We start from the raw sequence: 19,395 nt of genomic DNA on the forward strand, positions 1-19,395 counted from the left end.
AGATGTGTACTGAATCACGCAGCAGCCCATACCACATAGCGTTCATGCACATGTATGTGTAGATCAACACCAAGCAGCAGGTCACACGCTGTTTACGGGTGAAGCGAGACTGTAGAGGGCGGTCTATCACCGAAAGCCACAGATGTTGATTGGCTAATTGACGCTTACTTTCAAATTGGAATATGGTAGAGAATTTTTTCAATTGCTCTTTACCTAAAAAAAGAGAATGGTTGAGTTAATGTTGACTTGAAATGTTTAGTTTCAATTAGGCCTTTAATAAATGGTTGGTTGATTACCAATCGACTATTAAATAACTTGGCTTTATATATTCAACTTTAGGACCAAGAATCAGGATGTTAGTTTTATACTAAAAAACTGTTATTTGATAATTATTTTGTAAATAATTTAAAATAATTTCTATATAATTTATATTTCTCATGTATATTATGTATGTAGTGTAGGTTTTTTTCTCATAATGTTGTCAGGAACAGCTGAACTTAATGGGCCACAAGTTTGATTTGGATCAAATGAAATTAAATCTAATACAACATACCAAGGACCTCAAAAGTCTTGTCAACAGCGCCACCATCTTGCAATAATGACAGCCATGTCTCGCATAAAAAATGAAACTTGCGGTCTGTCTGAACGTCTACGACAAGAATCGTGGCTAGATACCACGAAGGATCCAAACCAGTATTGTCATGCCAGACTCGAACCTTCTGCACTTCTTCCAGATTACATTCAGAATAGATACGAAAGGCTGCCCTCGTGTTGCGTGTGAATGCACTTTTTGAGTTTAAGTGGCGGGAACCTGTTTTACCGTTGGATCCATAAATGCTGATCCCAATGTGTGCAGTTGTACCTAAGAAATTAACAATGTGTAATAGCAATGATTTGCTGGTAGAAGAGAAATTCTGATTTTAAATGCCAAAAGATTTTCTTTTAAATTTAAAGTTTAAATCTTTTGTTATTACACTACCAAACAATTACATTTTGTAAAGCTTTTTACAGAATTAGTGGACAATATGGTGCATCTTCAGCCAAGTTCCAATGGACAAGTCGTTAAATTACAGAATGGCAATACTGACTTTAGTATCGTCCCTGATGACATAATTAATGTTGAAATATTGAATCCTAACACGATGGCGTGTATTTCAATACTTGGAGTATGTATTATACTTTCTTATCTGAGACTTTTGTAGTACAATCACAATTCAGTGTAATTACAATATTTCATAATTTCATGACTTGCCACCATGTTCATGGGTGTATTGCAAAGTATCACACATACAGTATGCAAATCAATTTTTAATGTAGCAAATTAAAAATGAACTAAAAAAACAATCAAATAAATATTTCCCATTCCATACCTCAGCAGCTCTGAGGGAGAAACAGGAATAAAAAATTTTACCTGCACCAAGCCTTTCTCCAGTTTTTACATAGATCTCATAGCAATAAGCACCATTCCTCCCACAAATGGGAACCATGCTAATGAACTGTAGGTCACAGCGGTCATAGTACCATGCCACACCCATTGCAATCACATACAGAAAAAGTATTATACAGCATACAATCAAAGCAACTGGATTTGATTGGATATCCAATTCCTGAAAAATCCAGTAAAATTTGCCGTGAGTATTCTGCCCTCCTCTGAGAAAAGGCAAGTAACAAAATGATAGAGTTTTGAGTAAATGAGCAAAACATGTTTGTGTTTTTCCAAAGAAAAGTACAAATGATTTCAAATTTTTCAAACTATGGTTTTTGTCCAGATTAACAAACTTTATTTGACAAAACCAGTTTTCTGCCCATATATAGTCATTATGTGCCTAAATATGGTCATAGGCATGTCACATGTTTTTGTCAAATAAAATTCCATAATCTAGACAGGGCTTAATACCTTTAAATCAGTAAATTTAATGTCACTTGGAACGACCAGCGAGCCTGCTCCAAAGCTTGTCAGATGGTTGCAGGCACACGTTGCTACCTGCTTTGTGGAACCTGTTAGAGCCTGACATCCATACTCACTCCAGGACTCCAGTTGTGTGTCATAATACTGGCATGACTGCTGGAACATACTCACAGAGATGTTGGCAATGAAGTTGTAGTTGTTGATAGCTGTGAGGTAATGAGCCATGATGGGACTAGAAAATCTGCAGTTTGAAATACAGTTAAGATTAGAATTGTAAACGAACATAGAAGACAATCAACGAAGGAAATTCATTTCATACTAATGAATATTTACCACAGAATTTTACTACTACCATGGCTACCTCAAGGAGCCATGGTATTGGTAAAAACTAGTAAGATGAGAATAGTGTGTTATAGACATGGATCGCAATTAACATTAAAATAAGATTAATTTGATAGACCCATAGAGTTGTTTTTAATTATTTATTAATTTTTTTTAAATTTTTTTTTGGGGCGGGGGGAGGTGTGTTGGAGGAGTTGAGGGGATTAGCAATTAGCATAAGCCTCACACAGTAACATGTTTTTTTTTATAGAAGATCAGTTTTGTTGAATAAAAATATATTGGATTTCATTGAATAAAAAATAAATTGAATTTTGCATCTGTAAACTTACTCATTTTTAATTAAGAAGATGTATTTTGTTGATGCCACTTCTGAGCTGCCTGAGAAAGTCAAATTAACAGCATTGAGACATGTTGATAAGTTTGGCTTCTCCTCCAGGCCCAACATCAAAGATATGAAGCCATAACTGCCACTCCAAGAGTAAGTTGTTAACAGAACTTCTACATAAGAGGATAAGTCGCTGACATCTGAATCATAATCCATTGTTACGTACGTTGTCTCCCCTGGGTTCACCTGCTGACTGGAATTTAGCTGCTGTAGTACATCAAAATTTGTCTGGGGCAACCCAAGAACAATCATTTGGTTCTGGTCTAAGTTCCCAATGCTGATCTTTGTTCCATTGGAATACTTGTACTCTAGCTGTGATACCTTTGTTGTGATGGCACCAACTGCAAGACTATGCCATGTGTATGGATTTTGCTCATAAATAAATAACTCTTCAAGGATTTCTACATTCTGGGGAAGTTCTTTAAAAAGGTTATGTGGAACTGTAAAGTATGTTTCTGAATCGTTAAGTGTAGTGGAGATTTCTCCAGGATAAGTTCTCTGTGCAGCCACTGTGATAGTCCCTGAGGTTAACCTTAAGGTTTCCTCATGAACTAACTGAGCAGACATCAATGAATCCAACAATACTTCTGTGTCAGTCAGTAAATTATTGATGGCAACCATTTGGAATTTTGGATCAAGAGAACCATTTAAAACCACTTGCTGAGAGGCATGCTGATTAAGTGATGTCATTGTGTTAGAGATGATCATTAGGATTGCATTACTGGTAACATCATTAGTGTTTAAACCTTCAGCTCCCAATGTAGTTAGAACACTAAGGATGTCATCTAGAGAGCTTAAGATCTGGGTATAGGTTTCTTCATGTACAATTTCATCTGGAACAGCCTACAAAAGTGAGAATAGACAAATATAAATATCACGCCCACATCCAACAGTACACTACCACAATATTTACACTAAAGAGATGGCACAGATTGCTGAGATGTCTTGACAAGATTCTTTACTTTCCGTTAGTGTCTTACATTGGTGTAGTGCAATATACAAAAGGCTCAAATTATTATTATTGATCACAACTCTGCAAGTATACAAGAGAAAGAAGAAAAAAGGGGATAGGTGGGAATTAAGATAGAGAGGAAGGCTAATAAAAGAAGAGAAATGTTTGAGGAAACATTTTCAGCACCTACCGTAACTATAGCAAGTGTTGTTGATATGTGGCTCATATCTTCACTACTGACACATTGACAAGATGCAACACTACTGACAATGTCTGCTCGAAGGCTTACACAGGCCTCGATTTCATCACTCGCTGTAGAAAAAGAAAAAAAGTGAGTCGTGAGACACATGGTGTAATTTAGTTTTCATTCCAGGCATTATTTTTTTATAAAAAGAAGCTCTTATATATGCAATTAATTGTAGTGTAAACACAATATGCTTGTCCTTGTTGAATAACTACTGTACATACTCTGAACTGGGTCTTTGGGGATATGCGACATGTAGAAAATCTGGCCATGTTGTTCTAACCAATAGCATAAACGTCTACCAACATAACAGAATACTGTAGACATGTGACAAAGATCTTTATGCTTTTGCACACACACGGTGGTTACGATCAGTGGCGTAACAACCAGTCAAAGAGGCTGGGGGATGACCTGAAGGCTTATGCATTTCTGTAGTAAAGTTTCCTCTCACAAAGTGGCCGAGGGATCTGGTATTCAAGTAAATTCTTTTTATGAATATTAATGTTAAAAAGACTGCATTTAAATTAAACTGTTCCATTTTTTTCGAAGGGGTGTTCCGTTTTGGGAACAATGGCAATTAGTCGGTTATCCAGGTAAGTATTCACGAAATAGACTGTGTGACAGTTAAACCATAGAATCAACTCTGTAGTAGAGTTCTTGTATTAGTAGAAAAGTCTTTGCAGCCGTCCCAGCGCCACTTTGTATAGGATGCCTGGGGCTTCGGCCCTTGAGAGCCATAGTCATTAAGCCACTGTGTGCTATGGTGCTCTGCAAATAATTATAAAAATTTTAAACATTAAAAACCTAACAAAAAAATAAATTATTCTGAGACAATCTAGATCCAGAAAGACAGAGAAACACAATTCACAACAAAATAAAAAACGTTTTTTTGTTGTTAATCATAGATAAAAGAAATTAAGATAAGGGGCTTTCAAATACAAACAAAAATAATTGATAACAATTAAAATCAAATGTATCAAAAACATTAATATTGTATGAGCCAACAAAATAAAGGTTGCCAAACCTCGAGGTTCTTCATTGAGTACTGAGGCCATGCTGGTTGCGTAGTCAAGCATCCGTTGTGGATCACCAGCCCCCTGGAGAGACTGCAACTGGGGTTTTCCATACATGGTCATCCACTCCACTACCGTAGTTGTATCTTGCAATTCAGGTTTGGAGACATTTAGAGATCTACAAGTAATGAAAAACATGAAACTATAAATAATATATCTACTGCACAGAAACTGTTTTTCTATACAAGTTTAAAGTTCATCATATTCGTCATATATAGCAATGACTCAAATACATGAAATTTGCTGTTCCTGTCAATGTAATAAAAATATTAAAATACAAAAATACATAACACAGATTGCACAGAATTCAACTGGAATAATGTAATAAATACACCTGTTTGAAAACCTATTTTAAAAGTACTGTAGACCCCAGCTTCCTAAGCTTTTTTCTCAGGGACCCACACTAGCTGCGACCCATAATTTGTGATCGGCTCTGGTAAAAACCTCTGTCTGTAAGTAAAATTAAAATTGGGTTTTTGGTGTTTTTAGATTCTGCAAGTAGTCTTCTTTAAAACAGTGTATATTTGATGGAAATTGGTTGAGTAACAAAGTTAAGAATATTTATTTCACTGGATAACAGCTATGTAGGTTTTGAGAAAACATCTTCCAAAGACTCCAAAATCAATAGTTTATTATTATAATTTTTATTTTAAAAATTTTAATATACTTTTCAGTTATATTTAGTGATTGATATTTTACAGAAATGTTCTTCAACATATCTTCTGTTATAAAATGCAAAAACATGAAAATATTAAAAATTCTGATTCTCAAACGTGTTGGGTGCTTGTGGGAAATTAGAAGATGGACATGCCAGAGCCGGTCATATTTGATAGTAAGTTGCACACCAAATGTTTTAAGATCCCGAAATTTGATGCTTCACGTTTTAAAAATAACTACTCTACATTGGTATTACATTAATTTTTTATCAGTGGTGGTCCAGGAATTAATAAATGGGGTCTTTTAAGGACGGTATAACCACCTCAGCCCTGTCATAATTTTAATCCACCACTCATAACCATCCCTTTTCACCATGAATTAACACATGAATTGACAATCTGTCGTCTTTTTCAAATAGTTTTTAGCAAACCTACTCACAATCCAACTCAAAAACTCACTTTTGGGCCGCGACCCATAGTTTAGGAAGCGTGGCTCTAGACAGATATGTTTAAGGATATTGTATTATTTTCCATTGGGATTGGAACCCAAAATTATTTGATTAATGTATGCAAGCTCTACAACAGAGCAACTGAGTATTGAGGCCAAACTGGTATACACATTTGGATTTTTCCATTATAAAGACACACTTTTACTCAAGATACAGTATTATGCAATGAAGAATGATATTCACGTATAGTAACTTCAGTATGGAGAAAAAATTCCACCATTGATTAAAACAAAAGATGATAATAAACTGAACTAACAAAGATAATGCCTCAATTTCCGCTCCTTGAGAATCTTGTACTTTTACGAGAAGTTTCAATGTTTCTGCTCCTTGATTCCCTCCCAAAGGAAGGTAAGTCTGATAGCTTTCTCGAGATCCATGGTACAGCAGTGTGCTTCCCACTCCGCCATTACTCTCTCCAAGATCCGTAATCTGCATTATGTATAGTAATGGAGCAGATGGTAAATCTGGATCAAACCAGTCTTTACAGGCTATAGTTGCAAGTGTTTTCATTGCAACTGATTCCAAAGGAGTTACAGAGCAGCTTCCACCAGTAGGAGGTGTGTTTACTGCGTACCATACCTCGGCTAAGCCAGGTTGGTCAAAATTGCTGCTATTAACAGTCAGTCTGAAAGTGTAAGACCTGCTGATTCTAAGTGTTCCTGCCTTGACAACCAAGTTGCTTGTGGAATCTCCGGTGGTTGTAGAGATCTTGTTGAGCTGGATAATTGTTCCATCATCCTGAATGGCAGTCCACTTCAAAGTATAACTATGATCAGCACAATTCATGCAGGAACCAGTTAACTCAAGTCTTTGTGAAGCACTAATGGTTGTAGATAACGATAACTGGCACGAGAGGCAAGTTATCTGGACATCAGGTATTCTGCCATCAACAACTTCAACCTATAACAAAAAAGGCACTCACTCCTGAATGAAAAGTTTTAAAAATGTCTTGACATGTATTCATAGATTTTTTTGACATCAGTGGGTGTAACCCCTGGACAGCAAGTCACTAACACATAGTAGGCATTTGCTATAATCATTTTTAGTTTTTATTGCTTATGAAATTGTTTTTTAACAGACTAAATATTAACAATGAGTTTATTCTGTTGTCAATTGAGTTATAGCTTGATGGTTAAATATGTCTTCCACATGTTGAGACCCAGATCAAAAGCAATAGCCGACAAAAAGGCTAAATTTAAACATTGCAAGCATTAGGAATACTTACAGTTTGATTAGTTACACTTTCTCTGTTGCCTTTAGTAACTGTTAGAATGAAGACATACATGTTTGAGGGATACAGTTTAGCAAGTGCTTTGTCACCATTAAGATCTCCCTGGATACAGATGGGGTTTGGTACTGGTAAGGCATCAGCAACAACACGTCCATCAGTTTCCTCCTGAAAATTGTTTAAATGCAAATGTTCAATCAATGTGCAGTAGCGGTAACACACATGAGCATTGATCCTTTTGTGGATAATAAAAAATTTAAAATTCTGTCCTTTCTTTTAGATGATGCATCAATGTTTATTACACTTATAATAAACATCATTCAACACAAATTTAAAGAATGATAACAACAAAAAAATACACTTTGGTTGACAAGGTGTGAGGGGACTGCCTATAAGTAGTACAAACATGGGCTCTTCTCACATGCTGACCTGCCTTTTCATAGTAATATTTAATCAATCATCAGATTGAAGAAGCAAGAGCTCGCAAAAATTGTCATGAAAAAAATAATGATCAAATGACTGATAACTATTAGACCACAAAATCAATGAGACTCGGAATGTGTGATTAATGATAAAAACAAATTAATTTTGTTTACCGCACTTTAGTATCGCATTACACTATGGAAATATTTAAGTTACTATAGTACAATGTGCAAACAATAAACTTACAACATATGCAGATGCAGTACATTCCCACCGAAACTGTAATCCAGTCTTTTGATCATCTACCAAATCTGGATCAATAGAGTCGCTACCATCCAGTAAGAGATCCTCTTGTGAAGATGCAAGTCGTAGATTTCCACCACTGATGAGTGCAATAAGAGGTGTTGCAATAACATTAACAAGTGACCTTGCAATGTTTACTGATGGAATCCCTTCAAAGTTGACACTCAATTGAAAGCAGTAACTGCCATATTCCAAGGTGTTACTAGGTATCGAAAGTGATGGTAGAGATGTCTCAATTGCCAATTGTAGAGCTAATTGTTCTGATGGTAAAGCACTGCACGACTCAGTTTTGTACACTGTCCAATTATATACAGTGTACAGAGGTGTATATGTACACAACTCCTCAATGATGTTATATTCCAAGAGTAAACTATGTGACCTGTACACCTCATCTGGTGTTGATGGCAAAGGTAGGAGTTCGGGCAATTTGCACATAATCACTGTGACATTTACACTAGTAGATGCACTGCTGACTTCATTCTGACATACAACTGTTATTTGATGCAGACCATCTTCCTTGTATGTTACATTCTGAACTGATAAAGTGGAATTAAAATCATCTAGGCCACCGTTAAACTTCCAGATGTATAAAATATCAGCGCCGGTGCCTCCTTCTGTTGTCACTGCCACTGTAAAAGAGTGATTCACTAATATGCTGTCTGCATCTGTTACTAACCAGGCATTGGTTATTTTCTCTATAGCATGGACAGACTCAGAAGCTTTACCAAGGCTAATAGCATTCCGAGCTTCAACTTCAACCAAGAATGATCCTGCAACTGGATAACTATAATTAGCAGTGTCTCCGTAGGCAACTGTTTCATATGTACTATCAACAGCAAAGCGCCATCTGTAGACAACATTAGCCCCAGTAACAACACTAGCTTGATAAAACTGTGTAGTATTTACAGGTACTGGGTTAGTGCAACAGTCTGTGATTCTTAGTCCAGATATTGGTTCCATATAAAGACTGAGAACTCTCACCAGATCAATGGTGTCTAAGTTATTAGTGACAGTGAGTGTTACAGTATAGTTCCCTGGGGTAGTAATACTGACAGCAAACAATGTCTCCTTCCTTGTTGAAGAATCGATAAAGCTGTGAATTATATCACCTGTTTCATTAGCTACAGTCCAAGTAAACTTAGCATTTGATCCAGATTCTAGAGATGCTTCAAGAACAATCTCGGTGCCAACCTCAGCTGTCCAGTTACTGGTGATCCACTGAAGATTTCTAAGTCTCTCCACAACAATGATTGTCTTTGATGCAGTAACACTACTAAACAGGTCACTTACAATTAGTTCAATGGTGTAGTTTCCAGTCTGGGGAAAGACATATTCAAAGGAACTTTCTGTGAAAGTACTGCTTTCTAACATCCATGAGTAAGCAAGATTAGAGCCCTTTGAAACATATGCCGATATAGTTATAGTTTCATTCTGTGGCACAAATCCTAAAGTAGAGTTTTCAATAAGTAGCTCTACATCAGACACAGCATCAATTGCTGTTATATGTAGAAATGTATTTTCCTCATGGAATTTTTCATGATTGCTTGCACTAACTGTGATTAAATATTTGCCTGGTTTCTGGTAACTGTACAGATAGAAACTACTGCTGACAAAAAACACATCAGAGTTAGTGAAACCCCAGATATACTCAATATCCGTCCCACTATCAACAGTTGTTGTAAAATTGATCAATTGGTGAGTAGGAATTACTGGGCTGGTTGCTATATCCACTTGTAACTGCAAGTTGCTTATCTCCTCTACGCTTTTAACAGAAATTTTCTTTGAAACTGTACACCCGCTGATCAATACAGTCACCTGCACATTGTACACACCTGTATTCCTGAAGGAGTATGAGATATTCATACCTGTTTTAATGTCAGGTGATAGGGATCCATATTCAAATTTCCATTCAATTTCATCAGGCTCCACACCTGTTGTCTTGCAATGAAATTTATATGTTTGATCAAGCTTGGCATAATAATTATCCTCCATATCAGAGAAAGTCTCTAATTTTATTACATAAATAGAAATGTCTACTTTTTCTTTACTGATACCATTACGTGCTTCTAATAAGATCTTATATGTCCCAGGTTCATCATATGAATGGAAAACCACTGAAGGCATGTTCTTTTCGATACAAGTCTCACAAAATCTCCAAAAATATTGCACATTATTCCCTGAAGAGTGAACTGCTTCTAATCGGGCAACCTCATTGGCTGCCATGGTCGTCGAGTTGCTAATGATATGAAGATCCAAAATGGCCACCTGGGCCTCTATACAAAAGTGTTGACTTAAGCTACTAAACAAGTCTGACACAGAAACATTTAAACAAAATATTCCTGTATTTGGAAAGGTAACAGTAAAATCTTTGGTATCAGCTGCTAAAATTGTAAAATCACATGTCCAATGAAAACTTGAGGGAGTTCCATGCAATACGTCAGCTGCAAATGTGGATGGACTTTCAAGCGAGCAAAATATTCCAGCTGTATCGTTAACACAATCATGTTGCACTCTAAGGACCTCAAGCCTTTCAACAATTGAAACATTTGAAAAAATTTGAACTTCGTTAAAAAAATTATGTATAAAAACATCCATAGTGAATGTTCCCGCTTCCAAAAATGTATGATTAAATGACACTGCGGGAGCAAAAGTTTGTGTATCTTGGTCATCATTCCAATAAAATTCATAGTTTGAGCCACTGATAAAACTTATTTTAAACGTAGTTATCTGGCCCAAAAGCGTAGGCCCGTCATTAACAAGTTGTAAACCAGTCAAATATTCTTGTACACAGACTATCTTGCTTTGGTTTTGAGATGTACTGTTACTTATTATTAAAACTTGGACTGTAAATGGACCTGGAGTATTATAAGCATGACTTACAGACTTGTTTGACGTTTGTAAACTGGTTCCATCCCCAAATATCCATTCAATTGAATACTGAATATTTTCAAAAGCTGATATGACAGCAAGGAATTGGACAGATTCATGCACTCGTGAACAATTTGGCAATAAAATATTTTCTAAAATGATCATTTCATTTAAACTTTGTACAGAATGCAGCTCATTTAAAAAATAAATATTGTACTGGACTGTTACATTGATAGTAAAAACATCTTTGGTATGAAAAGAATGGCTCTCAATTAGATCACTGTCCTCTGACTTCAAAGTAAATGTGGCCACTTTCAGCATTGTGTTGTCTCCAAAATCCCATGTAACGGTTACTGGTGTACCCACAATACCTTTTAAACTCAATGAAAAATTAGTCTGTTGTCCAATGAGGACAAATTTGGCTGCAGAAGTGAATAACAACTGCCAAGTGTTCTTCACTGTAACATTTATTGTTTCAGAAATGCCTGCCATGAACAGAGTGATAGTGTGAGTTCCTTCTGTGTGGAAAGTGTATCTTAATTGTCTGTTATTGTCCTGGTCTTGCAGGTTTCCGTCAACTAACCACTGAAGATCAAACGAACAGCTGCTGGAGAAATTGACAAAGAATATAACTTCACTATCTTTGTAAATCTCATTTAATTCTGGTTGAGAGGACAACATCAAATTTACACTATCCTCTACAACTACCACAGTTTGATTGACTACTTTCTGTTCAATCTCATTAAAAGCTACAACACTGAGTGTGTATGTGCTGCATGGCTGGAAGACAAAGTTTATTACTGCAACAGACATGTCAGAGTTCTGCATCAGTTCATTGCAAATTGAAAATTCATTTGCAAGTTCATCAGGACATTGTCTTGAAAAATCAACCTGATCAAAATAAGTTATATTGTCAGTAGTGGAATGTATCGTCCAATTTGATGATAATAATGAGCCAGTAGTCACCACTGCAATCAATGGCACCATTCCACTTGAAAGAGTATCTGTACTGGGATTGACAATCTGCAGATCTTGAATTGTGTCCTCTAAACTGACAGTGCAGTTGAGAGATGTCTGACTAATTGGACTGCTCAGTTCCACCTGATAAGAATATAAACCAGCAGCCAGTGTTTTGATAATAGGTGGGTTTACAACTCCCGGCTTAGTGTACAGAACTCTAAATAAGCAAGTGCCTGAGGTTTTATTTTCCAATGGGATTGGCACATCATCACCGAGTGAAAGCCATGAGGTTGTGAAAGTGTGGTAGAAGCTATCTGTAGATGTGTCTGCCACTGATGAGCATTTAATAAATTCACTATCTTGTTGAAAACCAATGATGTCATACTTCTGAACTTTGATCTCTGTATGTGGAAGAACTTGATTGAGTGTGGCTTGAGTGGATGTTGATATAATGGCTGTTTCTGATATAAGTTTATACAGAGGTTCATTGCTGTGTGTATAACTCTTTTCAGAGGAGGAGGAAGCAGAATCATCAACATCCTCATCTTCACAAGTAAAGAATGATGAACACGATTCACAGCACCCTGTAGAGAAAAGAATGCACAAGTACAGTATTAGTAGATACAGGTATATGCCAATCAGTTTTTGGCAAGAATGAAAATGGTGTCCCTTTTCAATTCAGCTCTTGTTCTGAGCTTCTTGTTGTGGTTAACTTTATAGATATCTTCGCAATTTTGAAGCTTAAGCGATATACAGTAGAAGTCCTCAATTACGTACGGCACAGGCCCAAAGCCGTTCATAATTGCGGGTATTCGTAAAATCAGGGTTGACCCAAATTCCTATATATTACACTGGCATAAATTAGGCCTAGGCTAGGCCCACAGGCCTACGCAGCTAAGTTTGAGGTGGTCTAGGCCTACAGTAGACAGTTTCTAAGCATCTGATCCCACTCTAGGCCCCAGACAAATTTGTTTTTAATCGGATGTTTTTACCTTCTTAAATACCTAGATTGTGGATTTTACTCCCAACATAACTAACATAGATACTTGTTTATTATATATACTGATCATTCAATAAAACAATCAAGCACTATTTTATGTTGACTTTTAAAGCTGAAAACGATGATTAAAAGAGAAGTAAAATTTGTCGCATGCACATGTGTGAAGCCATGATAAACAGTGAATTTGAAGAGGCCCATTAGATGGCCTCCTTGAGAATTACATAGTACTGTATAGTATGGTATGTTGTGTTGTATACATGCTAATAACAGACTATTCAAGCGAATTTTTCTTCTTTTTTTTATTTTTCACTCGCTTTTCACTTTACTTTTTATGACGTCATAACCTTGATTTTACGTTCGTAAAATCAGGCATTTGTTAAATCGGGGTTCGTAATTGAGGATTTCTACTGTACTATTGGTTGAGACTCATTTTGGCGCCTCCTCTATTTCAGCATCCCGGGCATTTTGGGGCCACCTTTATGTCTGAACCCCTGTAGTTAAACTTCTGATTACCAATCAAAACATTGCTGACAACTTAAAATTGTATGTCTTCCATTTGTATAAAAGAACATTTTTAGAGTAGGAATTGATTGGTTTCCCAAACTTAAGGTTTCAATCCATTTCATTTTTGTACTCTAATAGCAAGGCACTTTTCTACAATGCTTCATTCTACATTGCTTCAGTCTACCCAGCGGCGCCAATAGGTACCAGCTGAGAATTGTGTGTCATGGACTAACATCCCATCTGCGGGAGTATCCAACCCTCATTGCTTCAGGCAATTTTCTGTCTGGTCAATTATTCATTATGATTGATACTCTAGAAAGTTTATTTCCTTGTTTCTGACACAAAAACTCACCTAGTGGGATTGGATCTATTGGACTCACCTGGTGGTATTGGCACCTGGTTAGCACCACATGTAGGCCTGAAAACCTGTAAGTGCACATGTATTTCTGGAGCAGACTCAACACTTATAAATTCCCATGATGATAAAACAGCATTTTCTTTAAAGTACTGAGTTGGAAATAAAACTAACATAGGGGTAGAAGAAGCATGTGCTGATATAGAAACAGGATCAAGTGTTGAGAGATGCGGATAATAACCAAAGGCATCTATACCAAGAACATGTGAAGGTATATTTTCAACTGAAAAAGAAAAGAATAAAATTTGTGATACAATATGTAATAGTAATAAATAATATTACATTTAAATATATCTATAGTAAACTTGCATAATATAAGTTAATATTACATTATAATTAATAATAAAAATAATAACATGTGAATGTATATTTTTATATTTAAGACGATATCTGCTGGGTGTACTTGCTATTATGACTGTTTTTTCATCTTTTGTTTTTTTTTTAATTCATTTTTTTTTTCTTTCTTGTACTATATTTTGGGGTTGCCAAACATTGTATAGGAACCCTGTCCCTCCTGGCTTCTCACTTCTTCTGTTATTTGTTTTTGAGGAAATTAAAATATTATTAATATTATTGTTATATTATTTTCACCTGGAAAAAACAGAAATATTTTTTTTATTAACACACAATAATAAATGCATATTGTTACATAATAAATATAACTATGAATTGCATATTATAAGTTAATAATACATAATTATAATGAAAATAATAATGATGGTACTAATAATATTAATAATAATAGTAATAATAATAATAAACAATAATAATAAACAATAATAATAATAATAATAATAATAATAATAATAATAATAATAATAATAAAAAGAAAATAAATATATATACAAATGTACCAGTAGCTTGTTGGTACTAATATCTCAGTAGAGTAGAATGTTAGAAGCTGTATCAACTGAAAAAGTACCTTGCTGATAGAGCGTGGGATTGGACAGTGCGAAATTCAAGTGCCAAAAAGTAAATCCTTGCCAAGACATGGGGCTCATAGAGCTGGAGCTTATCCCCGGTTTCTGTATCGTGAAGTGGATAAGAGTGTGATACATGCATGGGTGGGATGCTGGTCCACTCCCAGCAATCTGCTAGTACCCTTTGATACAGCTGGGTAGACCGAACTAATGTAGATATTAGTGCCTTGATCCAGGACACTGCATCAACAAGTGCTAAACAAAGTCAGGCTACAAAATTTCCTCCAGTTTTTAAAAATCAGTTTTACAATCAAAACATTTTTTCCCTCAGGAGTCTAACTTCACAGTTAAAAACTCGAATCTCAACTGGTGTACCATCAACCCCCTACAGATCAAAATTTAGCAAATTTGGGAATGTATATGTTCAAGAGTTTATGCTAGTCTGTACTCTACCTGTTTCAATAATTGAATGGTCTGGTAGCATCCACTTGGCTATAATCTGACTGCCACCAGTAACTGTCAAGTTAACCTGCGGAAAGCTTGAAGAGGATGGATCAGATGGACATGATAAGTAGCCATCGACTGGATGCAGCACCTCGATCTCTGCAGTTCCTGTTTGGTTTTTTCCACTAACATTTAAAATGGCTTTTATGGTATAGTTTCCCGGTGCACCATATTTGTACAAAATCGATGATGGACCAGAAAATACTTGTCCATCACCGGTTTCCCAGTTGAAGACTGCAGATGTTTTGATATACGTGATGGCATTAATATCAACAGTGTCAAAGATGTTACCGTATTTGTCAACACTCAGGTATATATCATACAAATAAAAAGCGCCCTCTACAACTGTCATGTTGCATACACTGTTGACATTAGTGCATGCATCAGCACATTCCGCAGTACTCCTACCATCGTCAGTTTGTCCACATATACAGGTATGCGTTTCATAAATAGCAGTGTAGGTGTATTTCTCATCAAAACAGAATTCTGCACACAGCTCGGTATTATATTCCTTGTATTCGTGCCATGCATAGTATAGGACCAAATGTGGTTGTCCATCAACAGCAACACAACTCATCAAGTTTTCAACTATGAATATGAAAAAAACTAAATGATATTATTCATATGTTCATATTCATCTGTATGTGTTAACAAAGGTAACTGAAATAATGACGACAATTATAAACACAAAAATAATATTGATTACTTTAGTTTAATGCACATAATAGAGGATGATTAATGACTATGCTGATCAAAGACAAATGATGATAATGATGTTAATAATAAAAAAATAATGTTGATAATGTAAAACACTTTAATGATGAAACCAAAAACAGTGCATATAAAAACTAATTTTTCTATTCAAAAAATGTATTCATCAATTTCTACAAAGAATACAAATATTTCAAAAGATATGTAACAAATTATAATATGACAAAGTGATATATAAATATAACAAAGTGAAATTGTAAATACACATCACATTTTTGAAATAATATATACAATACATTATATAACTCACCAAATTCAAAGTCCACATCTAGTAATTTTAGGTTTTTCAGGGAATCTGGTTCTGCACAGATGATGTCATCATAGTCAATTGATACGTTGTTCTTTCGCTGCTCAACCAACCAATCACGAAGCCAAGTAAGGCGAGAATTGCATATCCACTTGCTCCCTGATAAAGTTCTTTAACCAGAATAATGAACAGAATATAAAATATAGCACTAGCTATAGTTACAAAGTATAAGAATAGTATAAGAAAAGTCAATAATAATAATAATAATAACAATAATAATAATAATAATAATAATAATAATAATATATTTATTTTGCAATTGTCAAGAACAATTTCAGCCTGGAGTGAGAATAGGCACAAGCCCAACAGATACTGCATTCACTCCACCACAGAAATGCAACTATATAATATTTGAAAAGAAGAAATGTATCAAATATGTGCTGAGATGAAATGAACTACTGACAGAAACAATTGAAGGAGGCATAGAAGGAAAGTGACCTCTGAACTGAACTGAACTTTATTGGAACACTTTTGTATCAGTGGCACACACCATCTGGTGGTGCTTCCAAATAACAAGCAACATTTCACAAAACACAAAGAAAAGACAAAAAACAATCAAATATCTAAAAACGAATCAAAATGATAGAAAGTAAATATTAATTAGGAAAATGGAAGGAATATTCCATGACAAAGAGATGGGCTGCCAAATATACAAGGCGGAGCCTAGCCGAATAGAGCAGTAAAGTTTCAGTAAATTACTCAATTACACTCAGTACTGTTGGTCTTAAATTTAAAACACACCTAAAAGAAGGTCCTTGTCATTTGAAGAATTACCATAACTACCAAAAGTAATAAAAATTTGTTTCTTCCTTTCCTTCTCCTTTCTTTTCCTTTTCTCTTTCTTCTTCTTTTTTTCCTCCCCGCCCTTCTTTTTTTGAAACAATTCAAACGACAAAGATAAATTTAGGTGTGTAATAAAATAATAAATAAAGATAACAATAAATAAAGACCTCAAAGAACAGTGTTCTCTCAATTGAAAAAATTTTACTGATAAATTTTTCCATAAAAATTCAGCTATGAACATAGTGTGTGGCATTATCCCTTTTGAGTGGGGTTTAATGACTTGAAAAAACAACAACACATATAGTCATTGCCTAGGTATAGACTGGAATGATGTTCATTTATTGAAAGAAGGCCAGCCTAAACTACCTAGGCCTAATCAGTGGTTTTATTACAATCTCGAAATTTTTACTGGTTGGCCAGTTATTTTTTCCAGTAAAATTGACAGCTAAAACAGCTTTAGCAGAACACTGTAGAAAAAAACGAGTGATGATGTTACAGTAGATGACATGAAAAAATAAAGGATGCGAGGAGTATGCAGACTTGAAAGAAAGAGCAAAGATCTCTGGAGGTATTAAATTCTAACCAGTCAGAAGACAGAAAAACGTAGACAATGATGATGATGATAGAGAATAAAGGTAAAGCGAATGACCCATAACTTGCAGCGTCATTGTGCAGAATTGCGTATGGGCGTGGTCTGTGAATACCTAGCAGCCATACAGAGGCGCTTTGTGACAAGTTCACACCATTCCACTACGACAGGGGCTGAAATGAACCATCACATCAGGGTAACCCCCTACTCTTCCAAACTGGGAGCTGGAACCAGCGCCGATGTTAAGGCTGTAGCTAGCGGCGCCCCTGCTTACCACTCTGCCAATGATGATGATGATGAATATGATGCTGATAAATGATTTTCATCAATTTATTTAAATTAAGAACAACTTACATTTTACTGAGAGTTCCAAGATTATGAAAGATGCCGTAAGGTAGATTTGATAAAGAATTGAACTGCAGGTTGCTAGAAAAGAAAAACAAAATTAATTTCATATTGTCAAATGAGACATATCTGATAAATAAATCCTGTCTTTCAAGGGTATTCATTATATTAGATAGACAATGGAATTAAAGGTATGAAAAAAAAAGACTTACATTTCATAAATTGAATGTAAATTTGCAAAGACAGATTCAGGTAGCTGTTGTATTGCATTAGAACTCAGATGCCTATGAAGAAAAGGTAGGATTGAATTTTTAAACATGGTCATTAACAAATTCCAAAAAAAATTGTTAAGGTATAATATGAATTGTTTTAGCTTTTGATCATGTTATATGCACATATCTTATATGAAATTAAAAAATATACAATGGTTAAACCTTAATTATTCAAATATATTAAGAATCAAAGAGTAGAATAAAACAATACTTACAAGGTTTGTAAAGATGAAAAATTTGAAAGACTTTCAGGATGCAAGTTAGTTATATAATTGTTGCTCAAGTCCCTGAAAGACAAAATTGATAAATTGAAGTGAAAATTTTTTCTTTATTTTATCCGTAAAGTAAACTACTCTTTTTGAGGGTTAGAAAGTGGAATAGTTTTAGTCATAAGAAAAAGTCCTACTCAGGGGTTTATTTAAGAATTTGAGTAGCAGGAGAAATTTGAAAGTAACAGGAGAGTAAATTGAAATCGGCCGGGGGTATAGGGGGGGCCGCCTAGGCCCCCATCGCGGTCGAATGCACCTCGCGGTCCAGGGGCAGAGCCCTGGTCGGGGGGTCAAGGGGGCGGAAGCGCCATTGCGCTCCAGGGTTTTAGAGTTTTTTAAGCCCATTTGATGGCATTTCTCTACATCATTTTTTTTTTAAACAGTTTTTCAGAATCAATTACTGAGCTCTAAAAAAGTTGATATTTTTACATATTCTTCATACATAGGCCTACCTAGCCTAAATACTGTAAACCAGAAACTTTCGCGAATTTGATAATTTTGGCCGTTTTCGCGACATTAAACTTTCGCGAATCTCAAAAAGCCTAAATTTAATTCATGAGAGGAGTATCATACAATAGCTGAAAATATCGTATCGTGAGTTTAGGCCTAGGTTAGATAGGCCTACAGCCACTGTGTAGGCTACAGTATCTAGAAGCCTGCCAGGACTTCAAACACATTGATTGATGATGATTGAACGTCGTGGTATGCAGGCCCGTAGCCAGCATGCTTCAAGGGAGGGTTCTGGGCGTGGAGTCCAAGGGTCCGCCAAAGGGCCCCGGGTGGGGTCAAGGGGGGCGCTAAGCCCCTGTGGGGGCCGGGGGCGAAGCCCCCGAAGCCAGAGCATTTATACGATTTTAAAAGCAT

The 19,395-nt window shown here is 35.7% G+C and overlaps 1 protein-coding gene across 1 annotated transcript in view; it reads right to left on the reverse strand.

The window, feature by feature from the left end:
- The window catches only part of LOC117122789 (polycystin-1-like), a 50,625-nt gene that overhangs the window by 18,821 nt on the left and 12,409 nt on the right, over positions 1–19,395 (reverse strand). Inside the window, exons 3-18 of the mRNA XM_033268526.1 lie at positions 18,478–18,549; positions 18,203–18,274; positions 18,000–18,071; positions 16,217–16,383; positions 15,145–15,783; positions 13,737–13,994; positions 7,968–12,436; positions 7,296–7,466; positions 6,327–6,970; positions 4,857–5,023; positions 3,779–3,900; positions 2,581–3,479; positions 1,898–2,150; positions 1,412–1,607; positions 554–862; positions 11–213 (exon numbers count right to left, since the gene is read on the reverse strand). Of these exons, the coding sequence (XP_033124417.1) occupies positions 11–213; positions 554–862; positions 1,412–1,607; positions 1,898–2,150; positions 2,581–3,479; positions 3,779–3,900; positions 4,857–5,023; positions 6,327–6,970; positions 7,296–7,466; positions 7,968–12,436; positions 13,737–13,994; positions 15,145–15,783; positions 16,217–16,383; positions 18,000–18,071; positions 18,203–18,274; positions 18,478–18,549 (8,713 nt within the window). The remainder of the gene's footprint in view (positions 1–10; positions 214–553; positions 863–1,411; positions 1,608–1,897; positions 2,151–2,580; positions 3,480–3,778; positions 3,901–4,856; positions 5,024–6,326; positions 6,971–7,295; positions 7,467–7,967; positions 12,437–13,736; positions 13,995–15,144; positions 15,784–16,216; positions 16,384–17,999; positions 18,072–18,202; positions 18,275–18,477; positions 18,550–19,395) is intronic.

Source organism: Anneissia japonica, unplaced genomic scaffold, assembly GCF_011630105.1.
Source record: "Anneissia japonica isolate Jap-2015-1 unplaced genomic scaffold, ASM1163010v1 scaffold288162_len571657_cov150, whole genome shotgun sequence".
Taxonomy (NCBI): domain Eukaryota; kingdom Metazoa; phylum Echinodermata; class Crinoidea; order Comatulida; family Comatulidae; genus Anneissia; species Anneissia japonica.